Genomic DNA, 13,139 nt, shown 5'->3' with positions numbered 1-13,139 from the left:
TGATGATGATAATGACAGTGATGATGATGATAATGACAGTGATGATGATGATGACAATGATGATCGAGATGATGCCAATGGTGACAATAATAAAGATGACGATGACAGTGACAATGATGACGATGATGAGGACAGTGATGATGACGATGATGCTGACGATGAGAACGATGATGACAAAGAAAACCACAAGAAGTAACATTTTTGAATGCTCACTCTGTCTTCCAGTATTACAGGAGCTACATGTATTAACTGATTTAATTCTGGCAACAATCCAATGAGGAGTTAAAATTGTTATCATCCCCATTTCATAGATGAGGAAACTGAGGCACAACAATTAAGTGATTTGCCTGAGTTCCACAGCTTCTAGGAAATGACAGAGCTGGGATTGATACACAGGCATACTGACAGCAGAACCAATGATCCCAACCATTATGTATTTGAAACATAGAAAAAAAATCAGTCTGGGATGCTGGGTGGCTCAGTCCGGTAAGTGTCTGCCTTCAGCTCAGGTCATGATCCGGGGTTCTGGGATGGAGCCCCACGTCAGGCTCCCTGCTCAGGGGGGAGCCTGCTTCTCCCTCTGCCTGCCACTCCCCCTGCTTGTGCTTGCTCTCTCTCTCTCTCTCTCTCTCTCTCACACACACACAAATAAATTTAAAAACATAAAAATAAAAATAAAAAAGAAAGAAAAATCAGTCTGAGAATTAGACCAGAATCCATGTTCTGGTTCAGTCATCATCCCTGGTTATCTATGTGATCTTGGGAATGTTGTTGTACACTTTAGTGCTTTTCTGAAAGTGATGCAATTTTTTCTATTTCAACTTAAAAAAAAAACAAACCCTGAACCCTTTTATCAAAGACAATCCTATGTTCTCAATACAGAAAGTGTATTTTAGTGTACCTGCTCTGGGTGAATAGAAGTCAAAAGTTCTGCAATCCCACAGACTTAACCCCACACCTCACCCCCATCTGGGCCTCTGAGTTCTTAGAACACTGCTAGAGCTTGGAGTTACATAGTTTAAAATTACTGAACTAGTCAGTAATCGAAGGTTGCTTGAGAGCCAATATTCTGTGTGTCTAGAACCCAAAGCTTAGGCTGCAGAGTTAATAGTTTTGCCTTGTGTGCCAAGCCCGTTTGATTACTTATGACTCCCTGGAGTCTGTTAAGAAATACTGGGCTTTAGGGCGCCTGGGTGGCTCAGTCGTTAAGCGTCTGCCTTCGGCTCAGGTCATGATCCCAGTGTCCTGGGATCGAGCCCCGCGTCGGCTCCCTGCTCCGCGGGAAGCCTGCTTCTCCCTCACCCATACCCCCTGCTTGTGTTCCCTCTCTCGCTGTGTCTCTCTCTGTCAAATAAATAAATAAAATCTTTAAAAAAAAAGAAAGAAAGAAATACTGGGCTTTATCTTGGCTCAGCGAGAAAGTGCAGGGATTGATTAATGACAGGTAATGGTGACACCAGGACAAGAAACGGTGGCATATGTGCTACAAGCTTTGATTCTAGAAATTTACAGGGTGCCTAGATGTCAAAAGCTTTCTGCCCATACCCAGGTTCACTTATTATAGTGTCCCAATGAAATGTCCAAATGGTTTATGCTTGAGACTTCCTAATGAAGAGAAACTTATTACTTCACATAGTAACCCTGGCCATTCTGGGGTACTCTTTTTTTTAAAGATTTTATTAACTTACTAATTAATTAAATTATTTATAGAGAGCAAGCAGGGGCAGGGGCAGAGGGAGACAGAGGATCTCCAGAAGACTCCACACTGAGGGCAGAGCCTGACGCAGGGCTTGATTTCACCACCCTGAGATCATGACCTGAGCCGAAATCAAGAGTGGGAGACTTAACGGACGGAGCCAACCAGGCGCCCCTTGGGGTACTCTTAATTGTTGCTCTTATGTTCACTGAACTGAGATCTGCCTCACTGTAAATTTTACTCTTCAGTAACACCTTTATTAGCCCATCGATGAAAAAACTAATACCTAATAAAAATACTTCTTATATTCTTATATTTGTTAGGATTTTTTTCAAATATATAAAGCACTGGAAGACAAAGGATCACAGAAAGGTTAAGAAAGTTCTCCAAGATCAAACAGCTTCTAAATGACCAAATTAATTCTTCAGCTCAACTCTTACGGCACCAAGGTGATGCCCTTTTATTTTATTTTATTTTTTTTAAAGATTTTATTTATTTAATCATGAGAGATAGAGAGAGAGAGAGGCAGAGGCAGAGGGAGAAGCAGGCTCCCTGCGGAGCACGGAGCCCGATGCGGGACTCGATCCCAGGACCCTGGGATCATGACCTGAGCTGAAGGCAGACGCTTAACCAACTGAGCCACCCAGGCATCCCAGTGATGCCCTTTTAGTGACACCCAATTGTCTTTTGGATGGAGGATGCAGGGTGTGTGTGTGTGTGTGTGTGTGCATGTGTCTGAGGGTATATTGAGGATGGTAAGGAGAATTCATGGGGGACATTCTGAGGAAAATGACTTCTAGAAGACAATGGGAGAAAAAGTCATTTGAATCCTGAATTGCATGGCAGAAACAGGTTTCACGCTGCTGTTAACCAAACTGGCTGGCTTTGCCTTGTTTAAGCCCTGCCAGGACAAGAGAGAATTCAATGGCTTCAGCATAATCTGGAAGTCTGACTCCCAAAAAGAAGGGACAGGACTGGGCTGGAGTGGAGATTCCTACATCAAAACAAGAACAGGGACCAGTTTACATTGGGTGTTCTCTGGCCTGTGGGAGCCAGGCTGAGAGAGAGGATGGTCAATGTCACACACAATACAGAAGAGCCACACTCTATGCTGTGGCACCTGCAGGCCCTCCAGCCTAGGGCAGGGCTGTCCAACGCACATACAATGTGAGTCACAAATAACCTTTATTACAAAGTCAATCGAAAAGTGAAATTAATTGTAACATAGTTTATTTAACCCCAAATAGCCAAAATATTACGATTTCATCATGTAATCAATATAAAAATTATTAATGGGTTATTTTCCATCCTTGAATTCATAGTACATCTTTGAAACCTGGTGCGTGTTTTGCACACACGCCACATCTCAATCCAGACAGCACGTTTCGAGTGCTCAGCAACCCCATGTGATGATGTGGCTGCCACACTGGACAGCACAGGTCCCCGTCCCCCTTTCTACCATCCTCCTGGGAAAATCCAAGTCATCTCCCGAGATGCAGCCTCTTCTGTGTGGCCCGCGGTTACTCCTCAGCAGTGGGGGTAACCTTCCTTTTGGTTCCTGTAGCACTTTCTTCAGGAGACTTAAGTCAGACGATCAGTGGCTTTCAGCGCATTAAATCACAATAACAATCTGTGTATCTATCTGCCTTTCCCCTCCCCTGTGCGCTTCTCAGTCCCAGCTGTGTCCTATTCATCTGTAAACCCCCACAGCTTAGCACAGCGCAGTGTTGATCAGAGTAGGGTCCACAGACCATCAGCAGCACCGGGGAGCTTGTCAGACCACGGAATGTGTGTTTTAACAAGCTCTCCAGATGGTTCATATATGCATGTTACATCTGGGGATGCTCAGATCTAGTGCAGTGGTTTTCAGTCCTGCTTGCATTTTAGAATCACCAGGACAATTTTATAAAGGGCCAATGCCCAGGACCTTCCGTGTGTGTGTGTGTAAGTTCTCCAGGTGATTATAATTAATGCTAGGCTTTGAGAACCACTGTCTTCTACACATGGGAAAGTGCTCCATTTCAGTGAACTGAATGTGAGAGGGTGAATAAACAGGAAACACACATTTCTACATTGCTATGAGTATGAATGCCTGCATCCCCGTCTTGCTCTGGGAACTACACAGAGTAACATTTAATTGTTTCACAGCCATATCTTGTTTCTATTCTCTGAACATTCTTATGGGTTTTAAACCATTTCTACTACTACTTATGAATCTCTCCCTCTCACCCCAACAAGTAATACGGCTTTAGACACATGAAAGTTATCTTGACTTGGAAAGTGCTTATAGTGAGTTATGATTTATTGTGATTTTATCTTGAGAAACAAAAGGGAAAGAAAGAAGGCAAAGAAAGACATGTCTGCCCTATTTGTATGTTCTCACTTCCAGCCCTGTGAACCCATGCATTTTCCACAACAGGGTAATTCCAGACTCCAACATCAAGGCTCTTTCTTCATGCTTATGAGGATAGAACTGTGCTGTGCTGTAATCCCAGCATCAACTGAGGTCAGGGATCCTCAAAGCAGTGTTCCTGAATGGGCCACCTGCATCAGAATCCTATCCGGACCATGCCTAGCAATACACAGACTCCCTACAGCAGACCATCTAAACCAAAACCTCTGGGGTGGGATCGATCCCAGGAACCAGGGAACCAGGTTGCCAGAGGATCATGAATATTAGAAGCTGAGAGAAACGGCCATAGGAACTGTGCTGCAGGAAGAAACAGAGAATGGAATTTTACTGCTCAAGTCATCCTTGAGGGTAATTTGCTAAATAGTAATTGGCAAATCCAGAACATGGGGAAAATGGTCTGAAGGGGGCTGATTAAGGAACAGGCTCTCCAACATGGAAAAAAAAAGGAGAATAACAAAGGAAAGTCAGAGGAAGGAAAAATAGCAATTATCTAACATCTACTAGTTCTTTTGATTTAAGATTTTCAGAGAATTATTTTCCTTTTAAACATATGAATCGCAAAACAAAAGGGCTAGAAAAATCTAAGTTTCAACTGACTTCAAATATACCAAATATAAAGAAGTAACCTCTCCTGTGAGCTCCCAACGTGTCCTGTGTGTAACTACTACAAGGCAATCAGCTATTCAGGAACTGCTGGGATATCTGTCTGCCTACTCCCTTTTAGAATACAGACTTTGGGGGCAGAGACCATGTCTTATTCCCTCTTTATATCTCTAGAAATCCATGTCATGACTAGCATCCAGTAGATGCCCAGTAAGTATCCTATGAACAAATCAGACAGAAAAATGAAAAAATTATTAATTCTGTTTCATTTTACAATGAAGGAACAGGAACCTCAATAATTTTAGTTGCTTCCTGGAAACATAGCCTCTCAGTGGAAAAACTGAAATTAAGATCTAGGTTTCTATTCTCCCAGGCTGCTTGCCTATAAATATCTGAAAGACCATTTCTCCCTGCTCCTCAAAAGGATAAACATAAATTGCAAACACGGCCCCCATGGAGACAGAACTGGAGGGATGATAGTGTTTCTGGTGTCTCCCCCACTCCCCGTTCCCTGCCCCCCGCCCCCCGGTCCAGGACTGTCCAACCCTCTGCCAGGGAGTGGAGACTGTACTCATTCCAGCAGTCTGCCCAGGTCCACCTGCTTCTCTTGGCAGGTAGAAAGCACAGGCTATCTCAGCAAGCACAGTGTCACCAGACAAGAAAGGACCTGGACACAGAGCCGGGAGTGACTAAGAAGCCTCTCTGACCAATGCACCATCCCTGAGAAGCAGGGCACAGGATGCCACCTGGTCTCATCACAGACACCATTCTCTCTCTGTTCCTTTCCCCTGTCCCGGTCAAGGAGATCAGACACAAGCCAGCCCCCTTCTCTATCTCCCAGCACCATTCCTGAGTTAGGAGCCAAGTTAGGCAGGATGGGGAACTAGGGAAACATGGCAAAGCCGCCTTGTGCACCAGAGATGGGGACATAGCAGTGTCGGGAGAAACTTCTCAGAGCTGCAGTCTGAATAAGCTGGAATGGGTGCTTGCCTTGTATCTGTCAGCTGTTATGGCTTAAACATTAAACATGCAAACAGAAGAGGCAGAGAAAAAGGAACTTGAAACAACCAGGTGGGACTGTCTAGTATAATCCATATCTAAGGTCACAGCTAGGAAATTACAATGGTAACATGAAAGCTTTCTCATTGTAAAGGTAAAAATGGCCTTCGATGCTTGGTGTCTTAATGTGGATCATGGCTCAGGAAGCTACCTACCCATTCCTTCCCAGGACGTCCCCAGCATACCTTTACTGGCCTTTTCTCCCTCCATCTCTAACAGCCACAGACCATAATCCGCAGCCTTGCACACACCACTCTTTATGGGTGAACTCTGGGAACATGTGAGGCTCTCCTCTCTATCCAGAATGTTCTGATAAATTCCTACTAATCTCTGAAGTACCAGATCAAACACTTTGTCTTTTTAAGAAGTTTCCCCCAACTTTCTCAGACTATCAGCCATACTCCCATTTGTAACTCAACATATGTCCAGCTCTGTGAATATTCCTGTCAGCTTGTGCTAGAATTACTCAAATCCTTACGTTTCCCTAGCCAGTCTACAAGCTCCTTGAGGTGAAGATAATATTACATTCACCTCTATGTCCCCTCAGTGACCAGATTATGCAGATTTTAAATAAACACTGAATAAAAGAAGAAATAAGTGGATCAAGAAACTGATTAATTAATCAGAAAAGGTAGGAAGTTCTATAAAACTAGAAGCCAAGAACTGTGTTCTCTAGTTTTTCCTCAATATAGGTTATATTAGTATTATTTTTAAATATTTATTTAAGTAACCTCAATATCCAATGTAGGGCTCGAACTCATGACCCCGAGATCATAAATGGCATGCTCTTCCAACTAAGCCAGTCAGGCGCCCTCCCCTTTTTTCCTTACATATTTATTTTAGTATTATTTTTTAATACAAACTTCTTTCAATTTATACACAGTAATTTTTTTGGCATACAGTTCTAAAGTTTCAACAGATATATGGATTTATGTGACCACCACCACAGTCAGGTTGCCAAATACTTATATCACCCTGAAAAATTCCCTCAAGCTTCTTTCTTGGGAAATACTTCCCCCACCCTGGAAATGACTGATCTGTTTCTCCATCATTATAGTTTTGCCTTTTCCATATGATCATATAAATGGAATCATACAGTATGTAACCTTTTGAGATTGTCTTATTTTACCCAGTATAATGCCTCTGAAATTCATCTATTTTCTTTTACAGATGTATGACAGCTCGCTTATCCATCCATCCATTCAAGGATATTTAAAGATATTTAGGTTGTTTCCAGTTTTGGGTGATTATTAAGTCTGCTACAGACATTTGTGTACAGGTTTTTGTGTGATTATAACATTTCTCTAGGATAAATATGCAGGAGTGAGATTGCTGAACCATAAGGTGTGTGTAACTTTATAAGAAATTGCCAAAATGTTTTTCCAGAGTGACTGTACTATTTAGTATCCCCACCAGTAATATATGAGAGTTCCAATAGTTTTCAATCCTTGCCAGCACTTGGTATTACCAGTTTTGTTATTTTAGCAATTCCAATAGGTATTTATGTAATGATATCTCATTATGGTTTTAATTTGCATTTCCCTAATGTCTAATGATGTTGAGCATCATTTCATCTGCTTACTTGTCATTCTTAGATCTTCTCTGGTAAGTGGTCTGTTCAAACTTTTGCCTATTTTTAAAAAATTGGGTTGTTTCTTATTGCTATGTCTTGAAAGTCCCTTCTATGTTCTGACCATAAGTCCCTTGTTAAATGTGTGATCTGCAAATATTTTCTCCTAGTGTCTTCATTGTGTCTTCAGCAGAGCAAATGTTTTTTAATTTTGATGAAGTCCATTTATCAATTCTTTATTTTGTCAATCTTGCTCTTGATGCCAACCCACGGTTGTGGAGATTTTCTTCTATGTTTTTTCCTATATGTTTTATAATTTTATATTTAACATTTAAGAATATCCATTTTTGAGTTAAATTTGTTTAAGTTGCGAATCATAGGTTGAAGTTCACTTTTCTCCCATATGGCTGCCCAATTTTTTTCAATACCATTTGTTAAAAATTACATCCTTTCTCCACTGAATTTGTTGTCTCCTGCAACTTTGCTCAACCTACTTATTGGTTCTAGGAGTTTTTTATTTTTGTAGATTTCTTGGGATATTCTACATTCACAATTGTGTCAATGAGGATAATAATAGTTTTAATTTTTCCTTTGCAATCTGTATGAAGTGCATTTGCATTTCATTTTTCTTCCTTTATTGCACAGGCTAGGACTTTCAGCATGATGTTGAATATGTGTGGTGAGGCTAAATAAACATCCCTTCCTTCTTCCTCCTCTTACACGGAAAGTATTCGGTATCTCATCATTAAATATGATGTTAATTGCATGTCTTTTGTAGACATCTTCTGTTAGAGGTTCCCTTCTATTTTTAGTGTATTAAGAGTTTTGTGCTTTAGTTTTTATTCTGTCACTAGCTAGCTGCGTGAATTTGGGCAAATTTTAGTTCAGACTACCATGTCAGAAAAAAAAAAGGAAATAAAATACATGCTGTGCCTTTTTGTGATGATTAAAACATGAAGATGTGTGTGTATGTGTGATTTTATAAGTAAGAAAGCTCTCACCACATAGCACAAAAGAAAGGCATCATGTATTTCATTAAGAGATGTAAAATACAATCTCTCCAGGTTAATGCAGTCTTGTTATATGCGTCTTCTAAATAAATGTGAGTTAGAGCCAATCTAAGTTGAGAGAAGATTAACTACTGAGAAACTGATTTTAAAAAACCTAGAAAATGGAACATAACTAATATATACTATACTTTAACCTAAGCGTGGCACATGACATTTATTCCTGTTATAGTCCTGTCTGCTTTCTTTGATTCTTGACAGTAGGCCAGAAACTATTCTATGTGTTTTACATTTTTTAATCTCATAAAATTTTGCAGCAGTCCTGCACCACAGGCCTTATCCAAATTTGGATCAGAATTCTTAAACTTTCATAAAATAGGTTTAAGCTTAATGTAAGAAATTAGCTTAATAAAACAAAACATGGGAGCTGCCCAGCAGTAGAAAAGGATGTGTCTAATTAAGCCTGAAGTCAGGGAACCTGAGGACACACTGTCAGAAGTTTTCAGGGAAGGGATTCCTACACTAGGTAGGAGGTCAGAAAATCCCATCAAGTTTTACCAACTCTAAAATACTAGAGCCAGCCTAGATCACATATAAGGCATAAAAAGGTTGACATGGGAAGCCATGCCAAGGCAGGAATCATACCAAAAGCTGGCCTGTGGGTCATCTGAGAGCTACTATCTGCCCACCTGCTGCAGCCCTGGTTTGCTCCTTCATCCCCCTACATCTCACTCTTCCCCTAGTTTCTTTCTCAGCAGTAAGAGTCAGATCATATAATTTTAGATCCAAGCTTTACCACCCTTCTGATCAGTGAATTTGAATATGTGGTATTATTTTCCTAAGTCTTTTTTTTTAAAGATTTATTTATTTATTTTAAAGAGAGAGAGAGCAAGAGTGGGAAGGGCAGAGGGAAAAGGAGAGGGAGAATCTCAAGCAGACTCCATGCTAAGTGCAGAGCCCGATGCCAGGCTTGATCTCACGACCCTGAGATCAAGACCTGAACCAAAACCAAGAGTTGGACACAGAACTGACTGAGCCACCCAGGTGCCCCTATTTTCCTAAATCTTAAATAGCTCTTCTGTTAAAAAACTTTTTTTTAAGAGTGTGGACCATCCCTCATCCTTGCCTGCTTCAGAGACTTACATTTATTCAAGGACGAAATAAGACCAATTAAAACACATACACACACACACACACACGCAGAAAAAGAAAGACAAAAATTAAGTATTCAGCAGAATGTCAGACATATAGTAACAAATGTGGCTATCTTCTAAGTCTTTTAAAAATTAAAAAAAAGCAAATGAAATATTCCCCAAAATGCATGTTTCTGGCATGTACCTGTGTTTGGTATCAAAAACAGTAGACTCCTCATGGACAAAGCACATGTAGTTTTACTTAATGTATTCTGAATGATACTCCAACACCCACAGCCAGGTCAAAACTGAACCTCCTTACATCTATATATTTTGTAATTTCTATAACATCCTTCTCCACTTGGTTAGCCTGTAACTCTCTGATGTGGGCAGGGCAAGGATGAGTACTCTCAGACAATGGAGGGATTTAGCACAGAGATCAGAGGGAGTTTCCCCAGACCCCATCACTAGTGGGTGGCAGAACCCAAGACCCCAACTCACAAACAGGTGGCTGTTCTGCTGCATTCCTCCATCACTACTATTTCCATAGACTTTGGCTCTATTGTTGACCTATGCTAATTATATTTTTATCTATTTCATAGAGATCATATATTATCACATATTTTATATATGTTTAAGTTGACTTTCAGCTGATTTTTCCTGGATAGAGAAGAGCCTTATAATAATATGATCAACTCCGGGAAGAGTAAAATGCTTAAAGCAGTACAAAATGATATGTTATCAGTCAAATTCAGTGTAAGATGTACGCAGGTGCACAATGTACAAATGGGTCACGTGTTCAAGATCCCGGGATTCTACTGCTTGTTTGTAGGGACAATATAGTTTTGCTCACCACTGTATCTCCAGGGCCTAGAACAATGCCTGGTATACAGTAGTCTGTCCTTACATATTTGTGGAACGAATGAATAAACAGTTTGGAAAAAATTTCCCAGTGACTTTTTTTGGTAAGCTTGACTATATGAAGGGTTCATTTTTAAAGCTGGCAGCCCCTGTAATTTGCTGTGTGAATGCAAAGTACTGTGATGAGCTATGGACACCCCTATCTGAATTACACTGAAGATGCCAGGAAATTACTAACAGGAGCCTCAAAATTCATCACATTAACTTGCATCCCCAGAAAATTCATTCCTGAGGGTTTATTTCAATGAAATGGCTCCCTCGGGACCAGAGGCCTCTCCCCCTACTCGGAAATAGGATGGATCCGGCAGTAATGGAGCTCAGGGCTTTTCATCTTCTCAAGCCATTAAAATGCAAATTGGGGGAGGAGAAGAACCTGCTGGCAGATCTCCCCTGGCCTCACCCACGGCCTCAGCACTCACATCCATCGGCAGTCCGCACCTCCATGTGCACCAGGTCCGCTTCCTTATCCAATCCGGCCACCGACCTGGGGAAGGAAGGAGACACAGAAGCTTAGTGACCACATGGACGGCAGACGACAAAAGTGGGAAAGCATTTCAGGGCTATTACTCAGAAAGCCACTTTCTCCAGAGGGGATCCACAGAGTATGGCCACTGGTGAGCCTGGCAGATACAGCTGTCACCTGTAATGCTCACAACTAAGGAGTCCTAGAATGGTATCAGGGAGTCAGTGACTCTCAAAAACAAAACAAAACAAAACAAAATGACAAAAAACCATGCAAGAGGACAGAGTCTACAGAAATCCAGGTCCAAATCTCTGTCCTTGCCTCTTCTCTACCACCTGGCACCTAAGAAGTTCTCTCTTCCCCACCATCTTCCTTCTTCCCACAACTCCCACCACCCACACCCCCTCCCCTGGGTCTTGCCATGCCTGATTCTTTCCAGCACTTTGAGCCCCTCTGTCCTCCCGCTGGGAGTGTGCTATTCCCCACCTGTCCTGTCCTCTGGGGAGGGTGGTTTAGCCTCCGCTCTGGCTGTTTGCTCCAGGGCATTGTTGCCCTCCCGAGTTTGATGCTGTCTGCCCTTCCTTCCTCCTGCCCCAGAAACAATGAACGTCTGATGACAAACATTTAAAATCTGGTCTAACAAGAACAAAATTCTCCTAGGGATCAGGGTGGGAGAGCTTAAAAAGTCTATGGCCAATAGCCAAAAGAAGACAGGCTGAGAATCCTTACAGACTAATTCTTGTGGGCCTCCGACCTTGCGCACGTAAAGCCCAGTCAGCCATCCCCCATGTGAGATATCCAGCCTGGAGGATGACCCAAAAAGTCAGCTAAAAGAGGCAACACAGACATTAAAACATCCATGCACTAGAGAGATCACATAATCCACTCTCTTAGCAAGCTCTTACTCACAGTCTATTTACTTTTATTTTAAATATCATTCTAAGATGGGCTTTCTGGCTTTCCTGTCTTCAGCAGGTAAGAAGTGGCAAGTCAGAAAGAGTAGAATTTAAAAGAATGAGCATCAACAGCTGATACCCAGATAGCAAGAACATAGAAAAACCTATGAAAAACAGACCTAAGAACTCAAAACCCAATCCTCCACACCATAAATCTCTACACTTCTCACTGGCCCTGAGGCCATTACCAAATTAGAGCAGAGTTCAGTATCTGACACCTGTGCCGAGGGGAGGGAGGCAGAGAAAACAGGAAGCAGGGGGCAAGAGACATCCCACATCAAAATGGCTAGAAAAGGCTGAGATGCGTTCTGACCATGAACCGACCCATCCAGCACAGTGCCACACAACCAGGAGGGAACCTCCAACTCCCAGCTTCTCACCCAGGAGCAAAGGGTATGGTCTCCACATCTAGAATCTCAACTTTTAAGGCTTGCACCAGAGGGAAGGACCCCCAAAACACCTAGCTCTGAAAGCCAATGGGGCTTATGTCCACTAGACGATAGCCAACAAAGAAGCAAATCTTCATGGGTGCACAAGCAAACACTGCAGCAATTGCCCTAGGGCTCAGTGCACCTTCTCCCCATCTTTCCCTGAAAGTGGTTTATCTGCATACTTTAAAAGCTGCTGCTTAAGGGCTAGGCTTCTAATTTAGCAGGCTTCAAGGGGCTGACTGTGATCCTCCCCAGAGACAGAGGAAGCCCACTGACACCTTTTGCATCTTCTCTCTGTAGCCCACTCCAAGTTGTCAGTAGCTCTCTGGAAGGAGTTGTGCACATGACCACACCCCAGCTTTCAGGGCTGCTCCTCAGGGGATGGGTCCCCAGATCACCGGGCTCTGATAACCAACAGGGCTTCACTCATGAGTCCCAGAGGACTGCAGCAAACAAAGAAGCAGTTCTTAACCATCTACTTCCCCAAGGTTCGGTGCAGAGGCAGCAGGCTAAGAACACCCATCTCCGAGTCTTTTTGAAAGGGGTTTATCTGCATACATTAAAGCTACCGCCTGAGGGCCCGGCTTCTAATTTAGCAGATATCTGGGGGCTATCTGTAATCCTCCTCATGGACTGGGGAAGCTGGCAGACACTTCCCCCACCAGCCTGCTCCAATAATAAAATCAAGTCACCAATATCTCCCTGAAAGGAAGTTATACACATATCCGACACCCCAGTTCTTGTAGCTATCACTTGAGGGATGGGTCCCTGGATCACCTGGTGCTAGCAGTCAATGGGCCTTGCATTAATGAGGCACTAGCAAGACTGCAGCAAGCAAAGAAGCAGTTATTAATGGGCACAAGAGCACCCCCACCCCCCGACAGCTA

General features: G+C 42.5%; 1 protein-coding gene across 1 annotated transcript in view; it reads right to left on the bottom strand.

Annotated features, from left to right (window-relative positions):
• The window catches only part of SORCS3 (sortilin related VPS10 domain containing receptor 3), a 569,369-nt gene that overhangs the window by 148,284 nt on the left and 407,946 nt on the right, over positions 1–13,139 (bottom strand). Inside the window, exon 6 of the mRNA XM_021699769.1 lies at positions 10,822–10,886. Within this exon, the coding sequence (XP_021555444.1) occupies positions 10,822–10,886 (65 nt within the window). The remainder of the gene's footprint in view (positions 1–10,821; positions 10,887–13,139) is intronic.

This window comes from Neomonachus schauinslandi, chromosome 6, assembly GCF_002201575.2.
Source record: "Neomonachus schauinslandi chromosome 6, ASM220157v2, whole genome shotgun sequence".
Lineage (NCBI taxonomy): Eukaryota > Metazoa > Chordata > Mammalia > Carnivora > Phocidae > Neomonachus > Neomonachus schauinslandi.
This window is presented reverse-complemented; position numbering and strand designations above follow the sequence as displayed.